The 27,373-nt window shown below is 38.0% G+C and overlaps 1 protein-coding gene across 1 annotated transcript in view; it reads left to right on the top strand.

The window, feature by feature from the left end:
• KCNQ5 (potassium voltage-gated channel subfamily Q member 5) overlaps positions 1 to 27,373 on the top strand; it is a 469,664-nt gene that overhangs the window by 355,262 nt on the left and 87,029 nt on the right. Inside the window, exons 4-5 of the mRNA XM_058554049.1 lie at positions 25,349 to 25,524; positions 25,790 to 25,915. Of these exons, the coding sequence (XP_058410032.1) occupies positions 25,349 to 25,524; positions 25,790 to 25,915 (302 nt within the window). The remainder of the gene's footprint in view (positions 1 to 25,348; positions 25,525 to 25,789; positions 25,916 to 27,373) is intronic.

Here is a 27,373-nt window from a genome sequence, read left to right as displayed (position 1 = left end):
GAGAAGGTGGGAAGGAAGCTCAAAGACTGATTTCATCTTGTTTCCAGCTTCCATAAACGACCTACCTGAAAACTGCAGATAGAGCCCAGGGCTGGTACTTAGATCCGGGCAGTGAACGTGATGTGTCAGGTAGCCAAGAGCGGCTTTTTTGGTTCCCTGCTGCCTCTTTCTGAAGACGGATATCACAGGCCGTACTTTTCAGTCTGGCAGTGCGTCTCAGGAAAGCAGAAAATACCAGCCTGTGATTAGTCTTGGATCTGTTTTTGATGCTAAATATAAGTTGATTTCTTATTGCTTTTGAGCAGTCTTCCTTCGGTGTAATATTTCCACAGGAGGACAAGGGAGGCTGCCACAGCACAGATGTTCCCCACGACTGAGCATATATGCCTTTGACAGGAGATAACAGTCACTCAGGAAAATGCCAAGTGTGGTTTGTTTGTTTGTTTTTTGTGAGGAAGATCGGCCCTGAGCTAACATCCGCCAATCCTCCTTTTTTTGGTGAGGAAGACTGGCCTTGGGCTAACATCCATGCCCATCTTCCTCCACTTTATATGGGACGCCTGGCACAGCATGGCCTGACAAGCGGTGCGTTGGTGCGCACCTGGTATCTGAACTGGCGAACCCCGGGCCGCCGCAGTGGAGCGCGCGCACTTAACCACTTGCGCCACCAGGCTCGCCCCAAGTGTTTTTTTTTTTTTTAATAAGGAAAAAAACCCACTTCTTATTGGCTAAAACAAAACTGAAGTCGTTATTAAAATCAACCACACAGCCGAGGCCACTCTATTATGTCTGTGATTTCATCTTATTAAAAGGCAACTTAAGCTGCTCACGTGCTCAAAAGGTAAATCATAGGCTTCCAGAACTGCCACTGGCTCCTAAACTGAAGACTTGAGACACCCCTTTTCTGCTTCTCTGCCTTCTCCATCTTTTGTTCTAAGAGACATGATCTCGAGTAGGAGCATTTTCTACACCTTCGAGTCTCTTCTCTCCTTTAGCAGGAATTACACTCTCAGGCTAGTCCCTGTCAGTTACGTGCTCTTCTGCTGCTTCTCCTCACTTGTGAGTGTCCACACTGCTCCTACGCATGTAGACCCTTTCCATCTGGTGGACAACTGAACCCTGTTGGATTGATTGACCACAGAACATTGGAGCCATTTCCATCCCTTCAGCTAATAACAGCTGATATTTATGGAGATTTGCTGTATGTGAGGTCTGCTCTCAGTACTCTATAAATATTGTCTTGTCTAATCCTACACAAGTATTATACCCACTTTCTACATAAGGAAGGAAGACAAGCTGCAGAACTTGTCCAGAGCTAGAAAGACGCTAGGCGAAAGAACAGGACTCTGCTCGTGATTCACTCCAGAAAAACATACTTACCTGATGAGCCCTTTTTACTCACAACACTTCCGACACCAATGTGTGAGTTTCTTCTCACACCAACCAATTCTGCAACTCTCCAGACACCAATTGGGGGTCCAACAAATCAATTCAATTCTGACACTAACTACCTGGAGTTAGTACAGACCCCACAGGTTAAGGGCTTAGTCCCACAAGACATTTCTGTCAAGCTGACTACAAATTCAGAGTTCCCACAACCCCCAAACCTAAGGTTTGGTAATTCACTAGAATGACTCACAGAATTCAGGAAAGCACTTTACTTACTATTATGGGTTTATTATAAAAGATACAATTCAAGAACAGCCAAATGGAAGAGGTGCGTAGGGCAAGGTATTGGGGGCAGGGGCATGACTGACGTGGAGCTCCCGTGCCCTCTCCAAGCGTGCCACCCGCCCAGCACCTCAACGTGTTCAATGCCTGGAAGCTCTCAGTACCCCATGGTTTAGAGATTTTCATGGAGCCTTCATTACGTAGGCATGGTTGATTAAATCATCAGCCATTGTGATTGACTCAACCTCTAAGCCCTCTTTCCTTCCCAGAGGTCCAGGGGAGGGGCTGAAGGTTCCAACTCTCTAATCATGCCTTGGTCTTTCTGGCGACTAGCCCCCATCTTGAAGCTATCTAGGGGACCTCAGCTACCAGTCGTCTTGTTAGCATACAAAACACACTTATCACTCTGAGATTCCAAGGGTTTTAGGAGCTGTGTGCCCGGAAACCAAGACAATGACCAAATATCTATTTCCTATCATACCACACTACCCAACTGTGAGAAAATTGCCCTTATTGTTTATTAGTATTTTAAAATTAAATTTAATTGAAACTTGTCATCAACTTAAAAACAGATAACACGATACTTTTATGTTCATCATTAGTAATCTGAGATCTTTGAATGAGAAGCCAGGCTTTACAAAACGACATTAATTGTGGTATCAGCCTTAATTATATCAACTAAGTCAGGTTGCCTATTGCTGTCTAACCTAAAGGAGAAATAGGCCTCTAAAAGAGACTTATTTGCCTTGTATCAAACTGCATCACTCTTGAGAAATGTTAGCATGAGACTCCCAGGGTATTTCCCAATTGGAGACACCTCCAGAGTAAGTGATGTCACTCCCAGAAATGCCTTCAAATGTTTCTTAACATTAGGAGACTATTGGGAGACCTGTTTAGGTAACTGTAGACCTGATGAAAAAATCTGAACTTATAAACTAGCTTGATTAGCTGATATGACTTGACCGTATAGAGAATGCCCTCAGAGGGAAATGAATAACTAAAGATTATTTCCCATTCCCTCTATAAACTTCAGTAGATGCTATGATGTATTGTATTAATACTCTGTACCATCAAATATTACGTAAGAAAATTCATTCATAGAGATAGCATTTACTTTGTGACAAATATCATGTGCAAAGGACACAAAGATGAATAAAACCTGGTCCCTGCCTGTAAGAACACAGTCTCCTGCTCCGTTAGAGAAGGCACAACTGGAAGGAGGGAGACTAATTATGGTGAGACAGAGGAAAGGTGATAATGGTAGCAATAGGCATGGAAAGAAGGATCTAGAATATCACGACTGGTTGTATTAGACAGAGGAGCAGAGACACCCGGGTTTTGGGCTCAGTCACCCAACAAACATTATACAGTGTCCACCACGTCCAAGCATGGTCCTCGAGGCTGGGGAGACAAATGGGCAAGGTCTTCTTTGCAGAACTAATATTCCAGCGGACAGAGAAAAACAATATGCAAACATATTTTTGAAAAGCAAGATAATGTAAACTAGAGATAAGTGCAATGAAGAAAATCAAACAGAGAACTTGGGGGCTGCTTTAGATTGAATGGCCCAAGTGAGTCTTTCTAAAGAGTAGACACCTAGGAGCCAGCCATGAGAAGATTTAGGCACAGATCTCTCCAGACCAGAGAAGAGTAATTGCAAAGACTCCTGAGCCCCAGGGAGCTTGGCTTGTACAAAAAAGAGACATCAGATCATTGTGGCTGGAGCTCAATGAGCAGTGGAGAGGGTGGTAGGAGATGATGGAGATACAGGCAGAAGTCACACCCTGAGGGCCGTGTGGGCCATATGAGGGCATATAGTTGCTTAAGACAAGGCAGCTTCTAGGGATGGGCCACCAGGAGGAGCAATAGATTGCTGGCAGGCCTAATGCTGAATATTTGGGTTAAAAAAGCAATGGCTCTATAAGGCCATGGGTTTTTAAGTCATCTATACCTGTTTGAACTTCATACAATATACAAATTATTACCTATTCAGAGGAATATAAACCTATTCCCTGTGACTTTTCCATGTATCTATATATCTACCCCTAGAAACATGAAATTTCACAACTAAAAGGAAAATGTCTTATTTTCTATGAGCAATTGGAATTAGGAGAATGTAATGGAAGCTCTTCTATAGCCCATTGGTAACTAGAACCAAAAAGCAATTCTCAAGAGCCTGCTTACCAAAGAACTCTGCTGCATACTCTTAGTTATGATGGTTGCGATGTAGATTTATAATTTCATGAAAGATTGTTTATTTCCTTTGGTAAATTGTCTCTCTTTGCCTTGAGATGTTATCTGAAGACTTGTGATCAATAAAAAGCATTAAACTGTCACTATGGGGTAAACTTTCAAAATGGTGCTTGGGGTTTGCCAGTGTGAGTCCCGTTAATTTCAGTGGAAGTCCTGCAGTTAAGCCACTGCACACAGCTTCGAAAATGGTCTACAGTATGTCTTTGCAGTGCTTTTTTTAATTTTTAATGAATACCACAGAATGACTCAATGCACAACTTATTGCAGTATTTAAGAACGTGGATAATGTACTGTGCAGTAGGAGGCTTTCAAAATTAGACTTTGAAGCTTCATTCCTATTAAGAGGCACAACAACAATATAAATACATCTTTAATTCTTCAAAGAGTACCTTTCTACAAAGGAATTTGGAGCTCAATTAGAATATAGAGCTCATAAAGCAGCACCATGTCCCTCTGAGACATTGTTTATCTCACTCTATAGACAGAGAAATTGAGGCTCCGTAAGTGGAGGTGCTGTGTGCTCAGCCCCTAAGCCAGCAGTGAAGCTAGGAATAGAATGCTGACCTCCCTATAGCTCATTGCTCTAAAGAACTGCCTCGTATGAGAGCCAAGTTAATTACGGTATAATCTGCTTAATCTACACATGGAAGGACAATGAGGAAGCAGAAAAAAGTAAATTTATTAACAGGTTGATAAGAGACCATGTAACTTTCTTCTCAGCATCCAGACTTCCGCATGTTCTAGATGGTATCTGATGCCATGAAAAAAATGATCCTAATTCCACTGGCCACAATTGGCAAAGGACTTCTTGATTTTTCTTACTTTGTAGCATAAGTAAAGGTTACACTTGAAAATACTGCGGAACCATCTTTTTTGTCAGAAATAAAACTTACCGATTTAAAAAAATAATGAGAGAAAAGAGTGCGTAATTCCCCTCTGCACTCCTTCTGGATTATAGGAAAGAACCACATTGAGTTAAATGCTCGACTCACAGCTTTCCTTGAAACAAAAGATGAGTGAGCTTTCACTTTATTTTTGACTTTTGATTACTTTTCCACTAATTCCCTGCAGCTGTGTACGTTCCAGTCCATCCATTGCCTATTTCCTGTGTACACATTAGAAAAGAGACAATAGTTTAAGAGCTATATACAGATAAGAAATCTTCCTTTGAAGCTGAAAATAACAGGAGGCTAGGAGTTGAGCTACCTGGTATTTCATGAACAGGAATAAAATTTCATGGTTTGAATTGTAAATCATACTTATGAACTATCTCATATAATCCCCATAAAAATCTTATTGAAGTTGGAAGAAATTATGATCCCCATTTTATATATCTAAAAACTGAGACTTAGATTAAGGGCCTTATCAAGGGTCACACAGCATAAACACAAGACTCGGAACAAAAAAGAGAGAGAGATTTGTTCACATCAAATCCCAACTTCTTTCTCTGACACCACCTTATCCTCCGGCACCACCCACGTGTGGCACGGGGACAAATTAATAACCAGAGTAATGGGGTCTGTCCCCAGATCTCCCCCACGCCACAGGAGACCTTAGCTGAGGTGAAATCTGAAAGAAAATAGATATAAATATCATAAAAGGTCAATTCCTTTTCCCAACAGTCATCTTCCTAAGATCTGGCCTTTTTTTCAACTATTTATTTTGAAGTAACTTCAGATTTAGAAGTTGCACAGATTGTGCAGAGAGTTCTCATCTTCACTCAGCTTCCTCCAATGACAACATCTCACATAAGCATAGTGCAGTTATCAAACCAGGAATTGATATGGATACATATTATTAACTAAACTGCAGACCGTATTCAGATTTTGCACACACTCAATTTTTTTCACATATAAGGCAATGAAATTTTATCACATTATAGATTTATTTCACCATCACCACAACCAAGATACAGAACTTTCCTATCACCCTAAAGAAACTTGGGGTGCTACTCCTTGTGTTGAGTCACTCTCTCCCCCAGTCCTAACCTCTGGGAACCACTAATTTGTTCTTCATCATTGTCATTCTGTCATTTTTAGCATATTACGTAAATGGAATCATACAGTAGTAATCTTTGGAAATTGGCTTTTTTCTGCTCAGCATAATGCTCTTGAGATCCATCCAAGTCATTCTGTGTATCCATAGCTCATTCATTTTTATTGCTGAATGGTATTCCATGATACGAATGGACTGCAGTTTGTTTATCCATTTACCTGTTAAAGTCATTTGGGTTGTTTCTAGATTTTGGCTATTGTAAATAAAGCTGCTATGAACATTCATGTAGAGGTTTTTGTATGAAAATAAGTTTTTATTTTTCTAGGGTAAATTCCCAGCAATCGGATTACTGTGTTATGTGGTAAGTGTTTGTTTAACTTTATCAGAAACTGCCAAACAGTTTTCCAGAGTGTGGCCATTTCTTCTAAAGTATAGAAATGCCTGAAATATTTCATGGCAGTAAATTACATCTGTGCTGACTTAAATGACAGTTTTTATTTTCATAGAAAATGTATGTTTCTGCTTTCTCTGTTCTTCTGTGAAAATTATTTTAATAAGCAGAAGTTTCTCAAATTCATATTTAACCACTTGGGTCAAGAAACAAATGAAAATATAGCCCATTAATGAGCAGATCTCCCTGCTCTGGTAAATTAATGTAAATTTGATGTTTACATAGATGAAGTGTTCAGACGCCAATTAATGTAAAAAGCCAATACTGTACAAATTCCTGAAGGACCATTACTTAAATTTAACTTTACTTTGTAGAAAGTCCTTATTCAAGCAAACTTTATTGAGACCAGTACTAATTATGCTTGCCTGATAAAGGATGTATAATCATATTAGTGAGAGCCTCAAAGCACGACTCCGACAGAATAAAAAGTTTAAAATTACCGCCCAGGCCCATTGGTGCTCTATAGCAAGCTGGGCCCAGTGATTACAGTTCTAATGTGATCTGATAAGAGGTTATTTGTTCCCCCTACTCCCATATCTCTCAAAAATCCCCCTGTTCTTAAAACTTTTCTCCAAGACTCAGCTTTTCCTCCAAAACTCCCCTTAATGTCTCCCAATGGATCTTCCATCACAACCAACAGAAAAGTCATTTTCTAAAAAGTTAGTAACAACCCCTTGTGGCCAAATTCATGAATTTCAACTTCATCCTCACTCTGCTTATAAGACATATTGGAACAACTAATTACTCATTTGGAAAAAGATCAGGTTGATCCATTTCTATCTTACTATATTCCAAGATAAACTCAAATTAAATCAAAGATTTAAGTAAAACCATAAATACTGGATGGCAGAAATGGGTAAATTCTCTTATAACCTAGGAACCAGGAAGCCCTTTCTAACTATAACTAAAAATATAGAAGCCATAGAAGAAAATATTGATAAATGTAGGCTACATAAAAGTTAAAATTAAGCTACATAAAATCAAAGAATCCTGCATGATAAAACAAAACAAAACAAAAGCAAAGCCAAAAGACAAATGTGGGTAAATAGTTACGACTCCTATCAGAGACAGAGTTAATCATTTTAAAATATAAGGAGTTCTAGAAATCCAGAAGAAAAATCCAGCAACCCAATAGAAAATAAAAGATGGGAAATGATTATGAACAGACAGTTCACAGAAAAAGATATGCCTGTACTTCTCTTAAACATAATCTCACTCATGAAAAATAAAGAAAATGATAGCATTTTCTCACCTCTCAGATTGGCAAAAATGCAGAATCCACCCACACGCTTTTTAGTGAGACTGTGAGGAAACAGGTGCTTAGATCCCACGGAACGCGAAAGAGTGTCAGCCTTATGGAAAAGGGACAAAATCTACTAAAATTACATGGTATTAATGCTTCGACCCAGGAATTCTGCTTCCTAATAGTTCCATCAATTTATAGTAAGTGCTCAGTATAGCTGAATACATGAAGAATACAGTAAAGAAGATCCTTCTGGATAGCTATAGAAGGATCCCAGGATACGTTCAGTTACTATGTTAAGGATATGTTAAGGATCCCAGGATATGAAAGAAATATTTAACACTGCATATACAGTGTGCTACTTTTTTATGTAAGAAAAGAGAAAAATAAGAGCATATATTCATATTGCTTTTAATTGTATGAAGAAATATTGGAAGGATTTTTTTTAAAAGAATAAAAATATTCACCTGAAGATAGTAAGGACACAGTGAATGAGGAAAAGGATGGGAGCAAGACTTTTCATCTTTCATCTATTTATATAATTTTGATATTTAAACCATGTAAGTGTATTAACTATTCAAAGACTAAATAAGCAGAACAGCTGCCTGCACGTAGTGGGCACAGCGTAAGCGCTGTTACTATCATCATGCGGAAATGCTGGGTGGGTGCAAAGGCTCATATAATGTGCAGGTGTGCAGACTCTCACACCCACTCGAGGCATCTTTGTCATTGCAAAGAAGGACAATGCCAACGACAACCTACCACTGGATTTCAAAGTGAATGTCCACAGCTCTAGGCCTACGTAACACAGAGTAGCATTTTTAACTCTTAAGAAAACCCTATCCTGAAAGGCGCTCTGTGATCTGCCTTAACTTGCCCTCCATACATTTCTTTAGCTTCAAACTTGGCATTTGAATTGCACAGGCAGACCTCAGAGATACTGTGGGTTCAGTTCCAGACCACCACAATAAAGCAAATATTGCAATAAAGTGAGTCACACGAATTTTTTGGTTTCCCAGTGCATATAAAAGTTATGTTTCCACTACACTGTAGTCTATGAAGTGTGCAATAGCATTGTGTGTAAGAAAACAATGTACATGCCTTCATGAAAAAATACTTTATTGCTAAAAAATGCTGACTATCATCTGAGCCTTCAGTGAACCTCGATGTTGATGGCTGCTGACTGATCAGGGTGATGGTTGCTGAAGTCTGGGGTGGCTGTGTCAATTTCTTAAAATAAGACAATGAAGTTTGCCTTGTGGACCGACTTCATGACCGATTTCTCTGTAGCACACAATGCTGTTTGATAGCATTTTACCCACAATAGAACTTCTTTCAAAATTGGAGTCAATCCTCTCAAACCCTGCCGCTGCTTTACCAACTAAGTTTATATAATATTCTAAGTCCTTTGTTGTCATTTCAACAATCTTCACAGCGTATTCACCAGGAAGAGATTCCATCTCAAAAAACTACTTCCTTTGCTCATCCGTAGGAAGCAACTCCTCATCTGTTCAAGTTTTATCATGAGACTGCAGCAAGTCAGTCACTTCTTCCGTCTCTGCTTCTAATTCTAGTTCTCTTGCTGTTTCCACCACAACCGCACTGACTTCCACAGAAGTCTTAAACCCCTCAAAGTCATCTGTGAGGGTTTGAATCAACTTCTTCCAAACTCCTGTTAATGTTGATATTTTGACATCTTCCAATGAATTTCAAATGTTCTTAATGGCATCTAGAATGGTGGATACTTCCCAGAAGGTTTTCAATTTACTTTTCCAAGATCCGTCAAAGAAATCACTATTCATGGCAGCTATAGCCTTCTGAAATGTTATTTTTTGGTTTATAACATTATGTAAATTTCAAGTGTACATCATTGTATTTCAGTTTCTCTTTAGACAATGTTATGTTCACCACCCAAAGACTAATTACCATCCGTCACTGTACACACGTGCCCTTTTCCCTCTCCCTCCTCACGTCCCCCTTGTGGTAACCACCAATCTAATCTGTACATCTATGTGTTTGTTTGTTGTTGTTTTATTTTCCATTTATGAGTGAAATCATATAGTATTTGGCTTTCTCTGGCTGACTTATTTTGCTTAGCATAATGCCCTCCCGGTCCATCCACGTTGTCACAAATGGCAAGGTTTCATCTTTTTATGGCTGAGTAATATTCCATTATATTTCTAAAAAATAAGATTTGAAAGTCAGAATTACTCCTTGATCCATGGGCTTTGGCTTAAGGGAATGTTGTGGCTGGTTTGATCTTCTATCCAGACCACTAAAACTTTCTCCATATCAGCAATAATGCTGTTTCACTTTCTTATCATTCGTGTGTTCACTGGAGTAGCACTTCTAATTTCCTCCAAGAACTTCTCCTTTGCATTCACAACTTGACTAACTCTTTGGTTCAAGAGGCCTAGCTTTCAGTGTATCTCGGCTTTTGACATGCCTTCCTCACTAAGCTTAATCATTTCTAGCTTTTGATTTAAAGTGAGAGACGTGTGACTCTTCCTTTCACTTGAACACTTAGAGGCCATCTTAGGGTTATTAATTGGCCCAATTTCAATATTGTTGTGTCTCGGGGAGTAGGGAGGCCCGAGGAGAGAGAGACAGGGGAATGGCCTGTCAGCGGAGCAGCCAGAATACACACAACACAGATTAAGTTCACTGTCTTATATGGGCACGGTTCGTGGCACCCCAAAACAATTACAGTAGTAACATCAAAGATCACTGACCACAGATCACCATAACAAATATAGTGATAATGAAAAGTTTGAAATATTGTGAGAAATAGCAAAATGGGACACAGAGACATGAGGTGAGCACCTGCTGTTGGAAAAATGGCGCCAATGGACTTGCTGATGCAGGATTGCCACATCCTTCAATTTGTAAAAACACAGTATATGAAAAGCTCAATAAGTGAAGTGCTATAAAACAGGGTATCCCTGTACCTTCTCAGAAGATTGCTCAAGAAGATTAAATGAGAGGATGCATGCAAAGTGCTCAGCTTAGTGCTTGACATGTAACAAATCCTCCATAACTGTGAGTGGTAGTAAACCGAATCACAAAAACGATGGGTTCATTATAGTCTGTGGTCGATCCTAGAATGATAAATACAATCAGAAAAAAATTGTCAACTCAGTAAGACCTCTTTGCATGTTTTTGTTGATTGTTTTCCTCAAAATATCTCCTAAAATATCAAAATATTTTAGGAATATACCGAATTCCTAAAATTTGAGAGTCTATGTATCTTAAGAATGAATCTTATTTTCAAAGAGGAGGGGAAGCAATGGACCCACGCCAGGTCCCTTTTGAGTCTAGAGCTCTTTAGATGTGATAATTTCAGAATGGTTGCGTTATGGTACCAAAAGGATGTTGGGTTAATTACAGGAGTTTTGTGGCTTTGCTTTTGGCTGGTTAATTATGACTTAACATAGTTTCTCCTGGGAGGGTTTTCCTGGCCTGTTCACGAGGGTAAGTGTCCCTGAAATGTGTTCCTTCTATTCCTCCTGTCGTAACGGTTATCCCCCGGGACTGTGGTCACCCTGTTTAGTGCCTTCTAGGTCAACTGTCCTTCTCACCCTGTGCGTCTATCTTGTCCACCCCATCCACGCCCCTTCCATGCCCTTAACTATTCTATACCCAAGTCCTAGCAGTTTCTGGCCACAATAAATGTGTGTTGAATGAATGAAAAATCAGAAAATTGCAAGCTAGCAGATAATCACACAGAACCTCACCCCCAATTATACCCCCAACACATACAATGTAAAAACAGCTTCAACATGAGCACAGGAAGAAAAAATTCGTGGCAATTTACCCAAGTAATGCAAGATGAAAAACAGTACTTTTACTTCAGTTATCAGGAGTTTTCAGAACAATAATTTTTGCCCGCTTTTTTTGGTCTAATTGCTTCAATTCCCTACTTTAATTTGGTCCTGTGAATGTGATGATATTTTTAATAAAGTGCCTATTTTGCACACTTGTAACTGTAGGCTCCTTTACAAGGCTCATCTACTCCCATGCTGCCTTTTTCTTAATTTTTTTACTTCTGCCTTTTGCAAAATGTTTTAAATATTTGATTTGAGCCCCTACCACAGACTCCAAATCTGTGTTTGGAATTTGGAGATCAAAGTACTGTAGCTAATCCTCAGGACATTTGCCATCGTGAGACTTAAGAATCCATCTCTTATCAAGTTTCTGTGGTTTTCTGGAGTATTTACTGGTCACCATGTTAAAATGTGCACATCTGAAACTATTTTAGAAAGACTTGATACTTCTCCGTATTTAGTTTGTGGGAAAATGTCTGCTCTCACATGATGTTGAACTCTGCTGGGCCACCTCTACCCTCTTTATAAAGAATTCTTAGGTTGTATCATCACATGTTTTCAATAAACCTTATTTTTTGTTGTCCTTCACACAGAGTGTGTCTTATTCTGAAAAATCATGACAGTAGGAAAGGAACTGATAATGAAAAGAAAGTGAGTCCAAAGTAGGATTTTTCTAACAGCTTTAGTATTTGTTATATGACAATATGCTCCACATTCTGAGCTGCACCTTCAGAAGCCGATCACAATGGATTCTGATCCTGTCTCTGGAGGTAACTTGGTGTCTGATCTTATTCAAGCCTCTCTGGGACACTGTTTCTTTCCTTTTAAGCACAGATAAGAACAGCAATATGCTTTGTAGGATTCGTAAATAGTAACACATAAAAGCAAATATGAAATTAGAAAATTTTGTAAACTGACCTTTATGTAGTGCCAATGAGGGCAAATTTTGGCAAAGGTTTTATAAATAAAGATGGAACTTAGATGTGTAATTAAATGTGATCTATTTGGTTAATAATCCCCCTAAAAATACAGATAGATGGATATAATAGATCTGCACGTGGCAACAAGTAGGATTTTAAAAATTATAATCAGTGTCAGGTATTTATTTGTGGCTCGTATTTACTCAAATTCGGTCCTTTAAAGCACTATCTTTTCATTCTTCACAGAAGGAAAAGTCCATTTTCACACCCCAGTGTTTATCCCTAAGGATTATCCAAAAGCCTAAACTGTATGCATTTCTAACTTCTAAAAATCAGAAATTGTGCATCGAAAAAGATTAAGAAAGCCAGGTGTACCAGGATACTCTCCACTTCCCAGATCATATGTAGAGTAGATTCCCCTCCATAGGTGTCCTTTGCTTGATGACTGACACTGGCGAAGTGGCATCTCCATCTGCAAAATCCAAACGACACAGTCTATTCAAAGAGCCTCCTGAAGGTGCTCCTTCAAAACTTTAGTAGTAGGTAGCAATTAATCCTGTGTCATCTGAAGATAAGTATCAAGTTTCTCAAAGAAAAATTACACATCCCAACACTACTAAATGTGACTGGCTGCCAAGATTCAGAGTCAGTATCATTCAGCTGCTTAGAGTAAGTGCAGAAAGGGAGTGTTGAAAGCTGGGTATTTTGTTTTTACTCTGTAATTTAAACCTGTAGTGACAATGTCTGACTGTTGGTCCATCGACATTCAGGTTGTGGCTCTGAATGAGATATCTGAGCCTTAGATTTCATCACAGTGTGTTAGGGGATTTCCAGCAGAAGTTTCAACTTTGATCATTCATTGGTGGGAATCCAAATCTTTTTTTAGACCTGTAGTCAAATACTGGTATTTAAATTGAAATGTTGAATTGAAACTGACTGCAGGTTTGCCATTGGTATGTATCAAAATAGGTACTAGGAGAAATTTTTAAACATCTGAGGACATCAAAGTGCAAAACTCCTGCTTCTAAAAGCCTTTCTTGTACTTTCTACATAAAGGAACATAACATAAAGCCACCATGTCATTGCCCTAAAACGTGTTCCAAAAATACATATGACTCTTTATCCCTTTCCTTTATTGAGGCCTGATGGGATTTCACCTAGGTAATTTACTCAAGATACTACAGTGTGCCTTAAATGGGATGTGTTTGCCTCCTACTGATTCACAATGATTCCCAGAGGACAAATGCTTCTTTCCTGTTTTGTAAATACAAAAACACAGCTTTCTTACATCCTCCAGTCTGTATCCCACACCTGAGATTAAACGTTTGTGATCACAGTCTGAAGCAATAGTTTCAGTAGATTACTGATGTTGGAGGAGATTTGTCCTGTGGCATAAAAAAAATCTATTGCCTGACTGCAGCCCTGACCTCTCTCTGGAACTCCAGCCTCACCAACTGTCCCCCAGGGGCCTACAGGATATCTCAGAATTAACATGGCCAAAAACGAACTGTTGATTTTAGCCTTCAGGTAACCCTGCTTCCTGCTCCCCACCAACTGCAGTATTCTCCCATCTCAGGAAAGAGCACTTCATTCCCCCAGTTGGTCGGCCCAAAGACTCTTCAGCAAGTCCTGACGCCTCCACCTTCACGAGCATCCCAGGTACAGCCCCTTTCAGGCTCCTCCTCACTTCAACCTCGTTCTTCCACAGCTGCTCCCACCCTTGTCCAGACGGCAGCAGTGGCTTTAACTGGCCTCTGACCTCCACTCTTCCATCCCGGCCTCCTAATCTGTTTCCCAAAGGCAACCAAAACAATCTTGTAAGATACAAAGCTGATCCTGCACTCTTTGGACCACTTAGTGTTCAAACAAAGAATGTACCACTTAGAATTCTAGAAACTCGGTTAGAAAGGATCCTCAACACTTTGCAGTTCAATTCATCTCATTTTAAAGGCATGGAAACTAGCCCTGAGAAGTAAATGGTGACAAAGCTAGTTAACGGCAGAAACTGACAGTAAACCAAGCATAGTTCAATCCTCTTTATGTTTCCACACTTATACCTCTGTTCCTTTTGAGATTTTAGAATTTGTATACGTAGACACATATAATGGAACTGCAAAATTTCAATTCCTCCTTGTCTTGCTGCTCTGTTGGCAATAAAGCACTGGGTGCACGATTTACATGGGACACTAAAAAATGACAAATTCATGCAGAAATGGTCCCACATAGACAGGACAAGCTGACCACTCTGTTATATTCTGCTGTCCTCTTGAGATAACCTAAAATATAAAAAATTGCTAATTTATAAGGTTTTTGCTAAATTTATCTGAGTGTCAACCACTTGCAAGTAGTTACATTGCCTATTCTTAACAATACTTCACTTCTTGGAGTTTCACATTTAAGCCTCAGTTGACTGCCTACATCCTTGTTTATTTGTCTTTTTACTAGAGAAAAGTTATCAAAAAAGAAGCATGGAATAAAATATAAGTCCTTTGGAATGAGACAAATATGGGTTTTATTCTTCACTCCATTTACTAGCTAAATGACTTTAGATAAGATTCTTGAACTTTCTTAGTATCAATTTACTGATCTATAAAAGTGTGTGTGTGTATGTCTGAGTGTATAAAATAATTCTTGTTAAGTTGAGAAGTTAACATGGTGCCCGGCACACTAAGGTGGACTAAAGGCTTTATGTGTATCATCTCATTTAATCATCACAACAGCCCCGGGAGGAAAATGGTTCTGCCCCTATTTACAGGTCAAGACTTCAAGACTCAACAACACTAACAGGCCCAAAGTCACACGACGAGGACAGGACAGAACGGGGAATTCCCGGACTGCCTCCCGGTAAGGCCACATGCATAATCTCTGTGCCTCCTTGGACGGCCGGTATGGAGAAGGAATGAACTGGAATCTGGGTACAAGCACCTGCGTGGCCCCATTCATCAGAGACACTCAATAAATGTTGACCTTTCCCCTTCTTCTTCCCACCACTGACTAGATAAATTACCTTGGCCAATGTGCCAACTTTCCTGGGCCATAGCCTCTTAGTTTAAATAAATAATAGTTCTCCTTTTTCTCATTATAAAAGCAATACGTGTTTCTTATTGATCATTTGGACAAAAGAAACATGTATAAAGGAATTAAGCTTTACACATGATCCCACCACCCAGAGATAATCGCTATTAGCATGCAGATGCACATACTTATAGTATCTATCCTTATATATACTACAAGAACACATAATCCTTGCGGGACAAAACTGGAATCATCCTATGTGTCCTACTATGTAATGGATTCTTTTCATGATGATATATTGGAAACATTTTCTTATGTCATCAATATTCTTCTAAAACATGATGTCTTTGTGGTTTTGTAGTTATCAATGGTAATAATAACACTGCTAACAATAAATTAGATAAAATTTACTGTGTTAGCACTGTACTAAGATTTTTCAAATGTATTACCTTATTTAGTTCTCACAACAACTCTATGACATAGGTACTTTTATGATTCTCATTTTACAAATAAAGAAATTGAGGCAGAGAGGTTCAGTAACTTAACCCAGCTAACGCAGCTAATAAGAGGCAGAGCCAGGGTTGGAACCCATGCAGGTGAGCCCCAAAGTCCATACTCTGGGAGAGATTCTGTTTTTGATCAATCCATTTTTATTAGAAATTTGGGTTGGTTCTAATTTTGGATATTATTAATAATAGTATACTTTTGTTGACATCTCCAATTTTTTCATTAAGTTAAATTTCTAGAGGTAAAATTACTAAAATAATAGGTTTAACACAGTTAATACTTTTGGCAAATAATGCCAAATTCCCCCCCAAATTATACCATTTTATTCTTACACAAAATCTGCATGAAAGAACTTCTTATCCCCCTCCTTGCCAATGCTGATTATTCCTTTTTTAAACTTTGCCAGTTTGATAGGTTAAAATGGTCCCTTGCTACTATTTTAAATTTCAAAATGAAATTGCAAAGAAGAACTTCGTTCCAGATATTTGTTGTTCATCTTTACTTCTTCCTAGGGTAAATTTATATTTATGCCTTCTGTCCAATTTTCTACCAGCATGTTTTCTTATTAGTTTATTTTATATATTAAGGATACTAACCCTTTGTCCATCATCATATATGTTGCAAATATTTTTTCCAAGGTTTTTTTTTTTGCATTTCAATCTGTGTGGGCTTTTTTTAACATATGGAATTTAAAATTTTTGTCTATTTGTGCCTCAGATTCTCAATTGCAAAATGAGGGCTGTTTATATTGTTTCTAAGACCCTTGAAATTATAAAATTTTATTCTGTTTCTCTGCTTACTATAAGTAGATAACCCATCAGATAATTATTCATTAAATAAATATTGAACATCTGCACGATGATAAGTACTGAGCCAGGGACCGAGGTTACAAAATAAGTAAGTGCTTCTGCATGCCTTCCACCTCTTCTAGTGTCCTGGAAGAGACCAGCAGGTAGGCAGACTACTGCCATGACAGAGGTCCTGATGACGGAAGTCTACCTCGGAGCTCTGTGCATTAGCAGAGTGAGAGCAGGCATTCCAAGGTAGAGTCATGCTAATTGTTATACAAATCCTCAAAGTCCAGTAACTTCTCAAAAGAGAAGTTTATTTCCTACTGTGTAATAGTCCAGTGAAGGCACTCTTGTTGGGGGCTGGGGTGTGGTAACGGGCTCTGCTCCATGCAGTCATTCAGGAACCCAGGCTGACAAAGGCACTGTCGTCTTCAGCATATGGCTCCTAAGGACGTCCTTAGTTCCAACACGCAGCTGGCAGAGAGTGCATGAGGCTATGCGCCTCCCCTCAGCCTGGAAGTGGCACACTTCATTTCCACTCACCTTCCATTAGCTGGGATCGTCACATCGCCCCACTCGGAGGCAAGCAGTCTTAGCATTAGCAGGGCGACGTCCCTGGATGGGCAGCCACTTCCCAGGATGAGAAGCATCAGTGCTGGAAACCATGGAAACCATTCTGCATAGTAAAAGTAAATATGTTAAGTAAATGAACATCTAAATACACCAAAATAAAATCTAGGAAAATATTTTTATAATCTTGGGCAGAGCCTTTCTAGATGACTTCTGTGACTTCTAAATGATGTGCAATCCAGAATCTGTAAAAAGGAAAAAAAAAGTGGTTTTCACCTATCCTATTGGCAAAGATTACAAATTTATAATATTTTATGTAATATGTGAAAATATTTTAAACAGTATCTATCACACAGTAAATAATAAATTTTAGCTTTACCATTACTATTGTTACTTTTATTCACAAGGAGAGAGAAAAATAAGTACTTTCATACATTGTTAGTAATAACTGGTACCATCATTTGGAGGGAATTTTGATATCAAAACTCAAAACGTGCCAACATTCAACCCAACAATCCAATCTCTAGGAATTTATCTTTAAAAAGAATACCTACAAAAATATATGTTCTGGGCTGTTCACTTCAGCATAATTTTAATAGTATGAATTAAAGTAACCTAAAGTTCATTAATAAGTAATTGGCTAGTTAAATAAACTTACTTCCTACCTTATACATATGTCTAATGTTTTGATATTTTATAGCAGCTATTAATTTTATAATTTTAAAACATGTATTTCATTAAAATTATCCAAAGTTTAGCTTATAGTGAGGCCACTAAGAAGAGCTCAATGGATTGAAACAAAAAAGGTGGTGGGAGACGGGATATAGTTGTCAGGAATATCGTATTTGTAGCACTTCTGTTTTTTCCAGAGAGAAAAAAAATGAAATAAGCTTAAAGTGCAAGAGGGAAATTTATGTTAACTATTAGAGAAAACTTTCTGAGACTCTAGAATAATTTTTAAAAAATTTTAAAGCCTAAAGTCTCTAGACAGTTTCTAAGAGTCAAAATATCCCTTCTTCTGGTTTACCTCTAGGGCGTTTGTCCTTACTAGTTTAAAAATGCTCAGACATGCTTTGTTTAATCCATATGATTTAGTTCTTTCACTTATGATTTTGAACCAAACCAAGTGTAGTAAAGTGTACTTTCTAGCAGGTGTGTTATGTTATGTAATTGTAGCAACAAAACGCAGCCCATCTCGTTCAGATGTACAATTGACCTTGTTTTAGCGCAATCTTTGGATTCAAGGTCAGGTAGCTGTGGATGTGAATCCACCTTATCATGAAGGCTTTTCAGCATTTCAATGGCTAATCCCTTTACACAGGATCCAGGGTGATCAATTCATATTGATTTTGTTGACTGAATAATACAGTGCAGTCTAATAATAAGCTATTACAGTCCCCATGTGTCTTAAATATCGTTACAGAACTTACTTTGTTCAAATCTTTGCAGTCTCCTCAAATCTCAAGAATTCCTCCATAAATCATTCTAAGTGGTAGGTATGTGAGCCTACTTCCTAATACCTTGCAAGCCTATATTGCACATTTGTAATGGGTGCTTGTGATCAGTAACTGTTTCTTTGCTACTTCCCAGCTTATTCACCTCTGTCTCTTGTGGGAGAGGTAGATTTTAGGAGCTCAGTATTACACGCCTCCTTTTCCATGCACTTCGGAGCTCCTCCTTGTTTCTTAGCAGTTCTGCTTCTTTCTCCAGCCCCATTTTCTCTTGATGTACCCATAAAAGTATCATCTGTTTTTAGTATCACTTTATTTCCTCTTTATCCTCCCTGCAATTCTCTCTTTCCTGCATGCTTTATGCAATAACAATTTATTCTTGCTTTATTATGCACTTGCTTTCACAGCCTACCCCTTTCTTCCCATGGCCCATCCATGTCACCCTGGATTTTCTTTATCCAAGGAACAGTGTCCCATACTCTTACGGCCACAACTTTGGTGTCGAGTAAGGGCCAGCTCAGCCACTTATGGATGCTGGGCCTTGGCTAGTTGACCACTGCAAGCCTTAGTTCTTCGTTTGTAAGAAGGAGACGGTAATGATACTCTCTACCTCACAGGGTTGTTTGGAGGTCTACATACAATAACGTACATCAGGGTTTCCCAATCTCGGCACTGTTGACATTGGGGCTGGGTAACTCTTTTATCTGGTGTCTGTTCTGGACATTGTAAAATGTTTCACCTTTACCACCAGATGCCAGTAGCCACCCCCTTCCCAGTTATGACAACCAAATGTGTCGCTAGACATTGCCAAATGTCCCCCTGGAGGCAAAAGTGTACCCATTGATGACCACTGATGTTCATAAAGCATTTAGCAATGCCTGGTACATAGTAGGAATGTAATAAATATTTGTGATAGATTGATGACCAGATGGATGAATAAATATTCATTTCTAATGCAAGTATCTAATATAATGCTTGATACTCAATTGCTTAATGCATGAATGGATAAACCAATGAATCTGAAGCCAGTGAGCTTCAAGGGCTGTCTATAATTTGTACCTTATACTAAAATTTTGTGCTACCTTCACTTCAGGCTCTTATGTTTCAAAGAACATTTTAGATGATTAAATAATTAAACAATTTAAGCTACTCTATCCAATTTTCTCCAGCTTTATTGGGATTTAATTTACATATAACATTGTGTAAGTTTAAGGTATACAATCTATTGATTTGATACACTTATATATTGGAAAATTAGCTGACACCTCCATCACATTACATAATTATTATTTCTTTTTTGTGGTGAGAACATTTAAGATCTAGTCTCTTAGCAACTCTCAAGTATACAATACAGTATTATTAATAACTATAACCACCATGCTGTACATTAGATCCCCAGAACTTATTCAGCTTATAACTGGAAGTTTGTAATCTTTGACCAATATCTCCTCATTTCCCCCTACCCTCCAACCCCTGGTAAGCATAATTCTAGTCTCTGTTTCCATGAGTTTGACTTTTTTAGATTCCACATGTAAGTGATGTACAGTATTTGTCTTTCTCTGCCTGGCTTATTTCACTTGGCATAATGCCCTCAAGGTCCATTCATGTTGTTGCAAACATTAGGATTTCCTTCTTTCTCATGGCTGAACAATATTCCATTGTGTGTGTGTGTGTATACATACGTATATACCTATCTTCTTTATCCATTCATCCATTGATAGACACTTAAGTTGTTTCCATATCTTGGCTATTGAGAATAACACTGCAATGAACATGGATGTGCACATATCTCTTCAAGATCCTATTTAATTACCTTTGGATATATACCCAGAAGTGGGATTGCTAGATCATGTGGTAGTTCTATTTTCAATTTTTTGAGGAACCTCCATACTGTTTACCATAGTGGCTGCATCAATTTACATTCCCACCAACAGTGCACAACTTTTCTCTACATCCTTGCCAACACTTGTTATTGCTTGTCTTTTTTATAATAGCCATTCTAACAGGTGTGAGGTGATATCTCATTGTAGTTTTGATTTGCATTTTCTTGATGATTAGTGGTGTTGAGTACCTTTTCATGTACCTTTTGGCCATTTGTATGTCTTCTTTGGAAAAATGTCTATTCAGTTTCTTTGCCCAATTTTTAATTGAATTGTTTATTTTTTTGCTATTAAGTTGTATGAGTTATTTATATATTTTGCATATTAACTCCTTAACAGATATGTGATTTGAAAATATTTTCTCCCATTCCATAGGTTGCCTTTTCATTTTGTTGGTGGTTTCCTTTGCTGTGCAGGAGGTTTTTAGTTTGACATAGTCCCACTTGTTTATTTTTGCTTTTGTTGCCTTTGCTTTTGGGGTCAACTCCAAAAAATTATTGCCAAGACCAATGTCAAGGAGCTTATTGCCTATGTTTTCTTCTAGGAGTTTTATGGTTTCAGGTCTTATATTCAAGTCTTTAATCCATTTTGAGTTGATTTTTGTGTATGGTGTAAGATAGTGGGCTAGTCTCATTCTTTTGTGTGTGGCTGCGCAGTTTACCCAACACTATTTATTGAAGAGACTGTCCTTTCTCCATGGCATATTCTTGGCTCCTTTGTCATTAATTATTTGACTATATATGTGTAGGTTCTTTTCTGGCCTTTCTAGTCTGTTCCATTGATCTATATGTCTACTTTTATGCCAAGACCACACTATTTTCATTACTATAGCTTTGTAATATAATTTTAAATCAGAAAGCATGATGCCTCTAGTTTTGCTCTTTCTCAAGATTGCTTTGGGTATTCGGGGTCTTTTGTGGTTCCATACAAATTTAGAGTTGTTTGTTCTATTTCTGTGAAAAATGCCATTGGAATTTTGACAGTGATTGCATTGAATCTGTGGATTGTTTTGGGTAGAATAGACATTTTAATAATATTAATTCTTCCAATCCATGAGCATGGATTATCTTTCCATTTATTTGTGTCTTCTTCAATTTCTTTCATCAATGTTTTATAATTTTTACTGAGCAGATCTTTCACCTCCTTAGTTAAATTTATTCCTAAATATTTTATTCATTTTCATGCCCTTGTAAATGAGATTTTTTCTTAAATCCTCTTTCTGGTACATGTTAGTATATAGAAACACAACTGATTTTTGTATACTGATTTTGCATCCTGCAACTTTACTTAAATAATTTATTAGTTCCAACAGTTTTTTGGTGGAGTCTTTAAGGTTTTATATACATATACATATATATATATATATATATGGTACAGCATCATCTACAAATAGTGACAGTTTTACTTCTTCCTTTCTGATTTGGATGCCTTTCATTTCTTTTTCTTGCCTAATGGCTAGGACTTCCAGTACTATGTTGAATCAAGGTGGTGACAGTGGGCATCCTTATTTTGTTCCTGATCTTAAAAGGATAGCTTTCAATTTTTCACCATTGACTATTATGTTAGCTGTGGGCTAGTCATATATGGCCTTTATTATGTTGAGGTACATTCTCTCTATACCCACTTTGTTGAGAGATTTTATCATGAAAGTATGTTGAATTTTGTCAAATGCTTTTTCTGCATCTATTGAGATGATCATATGACTTTCATCCTTCATTTTGTAATGTGGTGTGTCACATTAATTGATTTGCAGATGTTGAACCACCTTTGCATCCCTGAAGTAAATCCCCCTTTTCATGTATCATTGAATTCAGTTTCCTAAGATTTTGTTGACGATTTTTGCATCTATGTTCATCAGGGATATTGGCCTGTAATTTTCTTTTCTTGTGTTGTTCTTGTCTGGTATTGGTATCAGGGTAATGCTAGCCTCATTAATGAGTTTGGAAGTATTCCCTCCTCTTCTATTTTTTGGGAAGAGTTTGAGAAGAATTAGTATTCATTCTTAGTGAAATTTGCTTTTTATAAACTTTAGTGGATGCTAGCTATGAACTATTATGTTGCAGTAGAATTCAGTGCTAAATATATAAGTGATCCCTTCATTAACTTAAGAGTATTTTAGATTGATATTCCAGTTATTAAGCCACTGGTATGGCAAGAGAACAAAGCTCAAGCTACTTTTAAGTGTTTTTTAATCTAAGTTCATTTTATAAATACTTGTTGAGTGCCTACCATGTTTCAAGCACTGTTCTAGGTACTTGGGATACAAGTGTCCAACCTTGTGGAACCTCCATTCTATAAAGTAATGAACTACAAAAATAACAAATACATAAATAAAAATAAAAGCAAAGACTACTCATAATTTCTAAAATGTTAACCTAGAAAGTGTTCTAGGTGGTACTGACAGCATAGTTCCCCTGGATGACTGGAAGCCAACAGAGCATTTCTGGGGCTGCATCCACTGTTTGCCATGGGGTCGCTCGTCTATGATTTCATTTGACTGAACTCGGACCTTCTTGTCTGATCTGAATTACAATGAGAGTATTACATCAAATCTGCGGTTACCTTTGCATATTTTGTGACTTCAAACATTTAGATTATGTTTCACTGTGTGCATAATTTTTTAAATTGTCTCAAACCAGCAGTGTTTTTCTAGATTTTCTGTAATGAGCTAACCTCATAGCATACTTTTTGTGCTGTAGTCTAACAGATCTAGAGCTGATTTTTTAAAACTAATATGATATATGCTTCTTGTGCCTCTTTTTCCATCTGTGAAATGGGATCTGTAGACTACCTAATCAACATGGTGGTTATGAGGATTAAGTAATGCAACGTTTGTAAAAGACAGAATTAAAGACAGTGCCAGGCACACAGTAAGTTTTAAGTGCTGTATTTTCTGCACCCCTATTTACTTATTTCTACTATTTCTAGTATTTTGACATAGTAAATGGGGTATTGTACCTTTTTCTTTCCTTTGTAGATGTGGGAGGAAGCAGCATTACAATGAGAAATAAAAACAAATATATATCCAGCAGGGCCATATAAGCAATGTCTCTTTGTCTGTAAACCACTTGTCTCAGGAGTAAATCCCTCCAAATGATGGAAATCAAGAGATGTTTTTACAAGTTAACTCTTTTTTTTTTTTAGGATTTTTTTTTTTCTGATTTCAAAGGACATATTCACTATTACAAAATTACAACATATGGAAATTAATAACTTAGAAAGTGAAAAGCCCCTTTATCTACATACTCGCCCCAACTCTCTACCCCTAGAGATAATTAATGATAATAATCTGTGTATATTCTCACATTTTTCCTAGTTGTACACTATATATATATTTTTAAAATAAGACCACATTGTACATACTGCTTTGCAACTGGCTTTTATTCACTTAAATAATGTCTGGTCTGTGTCAACATATTTAGTTCCTTCTCATTTCCAACAGCTGCAGAGAGTAGTAACTCAAGGATGCATTTGTGATGCTACGTACCTACCCACAAAGTCACATATCATTCAGATCCGATTAGAAAAAGCCCTTGGGCTGACCCTTGTACTGCCAACCACTGACCTCCTCTCTCCAAGTCCTGACCCAAAAAGGGCCCTAGAGAGTGACTCAGAGGATATTCTCAGTCTGGACCAGGAGACGAGACTTTCTGAGTGCAGGGGGAAGGACTGAGCTGAATGAGGAGGACACATTCATGCCGCAGTTCATCCTGAGGGTCACAGAAACATCACAAATGCAGCAGCACCCTTGACGTGGAACTCCTCTTTGGAGTGTAGATCCCCAGTCATGCACAGCCCACTTGGAGCAGGATGGGAATTTTGAGGATGTTAAGGTCTAGCTAACTTATTTTTAAATTGCCATAGGAGGCCCTTCACCCCCACTTCACTTCTCCCACTTCAAGCCTACTTCCCATCACTCAGATATTTACCCTTGGAGCCACTAAGTGCTCTTTTATTTTTTCTATGCTTTCATTAGTTGCTCCTTTTCTCTTTTTAGCTCACAAAAGGCCAGATACTTTTTAAGCCAAATGTCAATATGTCAAATGTTAAATATCCATTTCCATGCAATGCACAGTGTGTATAATTACATGTTCTATTGTGACAAATGTAATATTAGTTAATTTGTGTACAAAACTTACACTAACTGACTGGCCAGGTATGAAGAGTACTCTATGCAGGGATCTTAGAGGATTCAGCTTGGTTGAGGCCTTTGTTCAACAGTATGTGAAGGTGCAGACTCCACAACATAAGGGAATTTTTTGCAGAAAGGAGCCACAAGCTTCTTTGCCAAGAAAACAAGAGACATGATTACACCAAGAGCACTTTCACAGATGGACGGGTTGTGATGCCTCTGTGGAATCAACCAGGAAGCCTCCGCGTTGGGGCTGAGGCAGAGGCTCCTTTCTGCTGGACAGGAATGCTAACAACACCAGAGACATTATGGAAGGCTGCCCCGCAGCCCTCAGGCTCCCCCGAACACCGAACTTTCTGAAGGTCATTGTCCAGTTCTCTGCAGGTTAAATAGTAAGTGGTCTAAAATCGCACAAGCAAGCACAGAATAGCCGCGGGGTCAGCACTAACACAATAGGGAGCTCACCTTCTCTGCCTTCTCACTCTTCAGTCCTCACAGAGCCCAAGGATCACGATGCCAGGATGCGGTTCAGGATCCGTTATTTGTACCTCAAATAGGTCAAAGTGATTCTTTTTGAAATACTGTTTTGAGAAATAAAAATTCCTAGTCATGCTACTCATGGCTGTTTCAACCTGTTTCTTTCAGATACCATTGTCCTTATCGCTTCAATAGCAGTTGTTTCTGCAAAAACTCAGGGTAACATCTTTGCCACATCCGCGCTCCGCAGTCTGCGTTTCCTGCAGATCCTCCGCATGGTGCGCATGGACCGGCGGGGCGGCACTTGGAAACTGCTGGGCTCCGTGGTCTATGCTCACAGTAAGGTGAGACTTGCTTTCTGAGTTATGAAACAAGATTTTTTAAACTTTTTTGTTGATTGCTGTAATATTTAATAAACCTCTCATAAACAAGCTTAGTCTTTTCAGAAACTGGTTAAAGCAGTTTTGGTACATGATGTATAAAGGGTTGTTTAAAAGGCATCATAAATATCCAAGAAGTAGTATAATGAATGGAATCATGCATAGTTTTTTTTTCCTTTTTCAAAGATTTTTTTCATTCTAAAAATCTTTTCATTCCTTTTATATCTAGGAATTAATCACAGCTTGGTACATAGGATTTTTGGTTCTTATTTTTTCATCTTTCCTCGTCTATCTGGTGGAAAAGGATGCAAATAAAGAGTTTTCTACATATGCAGATGCTCTCTGGTGGGGCACAGTAAGTATAAAAATCCATTTTTATCTATTGGATGTTGTGAAATGTTTCATTTTAATATAATGTAATGATTCCTGTGAATTATCTCAATAAAAATATTAACTTCCGAAAGGGAGTTGTGAGAAAATATGCACCACTTATAATCCTCCAATGAGTTTCCCCATCTCTGTGGTTCAACAAAGTGAAGTTCTCTTATAAGTCATCAGCAGTATTTCTTGAATACTAGATTGTTGCCAAAATAAAAATCTATCATTTTTTACAACGTGGTTAAAATGCTGATAGGCTGGTTTGTTTGTTTGTTTTACCTTTATGGAGCACAGATTTAAGTTACCAGTTGTCGCACTGGTTTGCCATTCATCAAAAAGTTTATCTGAGGTTACAAAAGAAAGACTGGTAGCTGAGTGAGAGTTAGAAGTGTACAATTATGGTACAAAAAGTAAAAAAGAGAAGACTAGTGACCATCTGTGTGATCATAGATTATAGACACCTAATTTCAAAACTTGCCACTCAAAAACCTATTATTCTTTTATATTGTTATTAAAGGAATTTTTCCAAACAAAAATAAAGTCATGACTCTCACACAGAAAGACAATAAACACATGCTAAAGATTTTATTGAGCTCATTTTTTTGTCAGTATTAATGAGGGAACCAGTAAGATGTTACAGCCAGTTCAAGAATAGAAACACGTAAAGATCAGGAATATTGAAATGAATGTGCAAATAGAGGCAAAACTGGTTTCTTCCATGTGAAAAGGAAGTCAATTGAACCTCCACCAGACAGAATTCATTTACATGTCTATAGACATGCTACCAGTTATCTACACCTTAGAGGGTCATAAAATAGCTCAAAGGCTATGAGAGGTGCAGAGCCCCATAAAATCAGAATCCCATAACTGGAGGGGTGTGCTCTAAACAACATGTTGTTTTCCATAGAAGCAAAATTCCCCCTATGTGGTAAAGAGTTTTTATAAAACAGTCATTGAAACATGTGCTGTAATAAGAATATCTCAGGATAGAAGAGTGCTTTATGCAATGTATAAACTGTATTTCTTTTTATTTTATTCCTTAAGACATTCCAAAAGGGAGTTATATGAAAATAGACAGCATTTATAATAGTTTAAAGAGTTTCTGCATCTCTTTGGGCCAACAAAGTTAAGTTCTCTTATAAATCATCAGTGATGTTTCTTGAGTGCTATTGTTGCCAAAATAAAAATATTCCATTTTCTTAAACTGCGGTTAAAACAATGATAGGTTGTTTGTTCGGTTAACTCTGTGCAGCACAGATTTAAGTTACCAGTTGCATTGTTCTCCTGCTCCTTGCATGCTCGTCAGTGGGAACTAGGACTCTCGTCAGGGAGAGGAATTTGTCAGGGTTTGCATCAAGCAGAACTTGGTATGTTTGTTGGTTGCATAGCAGCAATAAAATGAATAAGAATCAGAAATGTACTCACCTGAAGATTA

This window comes from Diceros bicornis, chromosome 14 (genome assembly GCF_020826845.1).
Source record: "Diceros bicornis minor isolate mBicDic1 chromosome 14, mDicBic1.mat.cur, whole genome shotgun sequence".
Lineage (NCBI taxonomy): Eukaryota > Metazoa > Chordata > Mammalia > Perissodactyla > Rhinocerotidae > Diceros > Diceros bicornis.
This window is presented reverse-complemented; position numbering and strand designations above follow the sequence as displayed.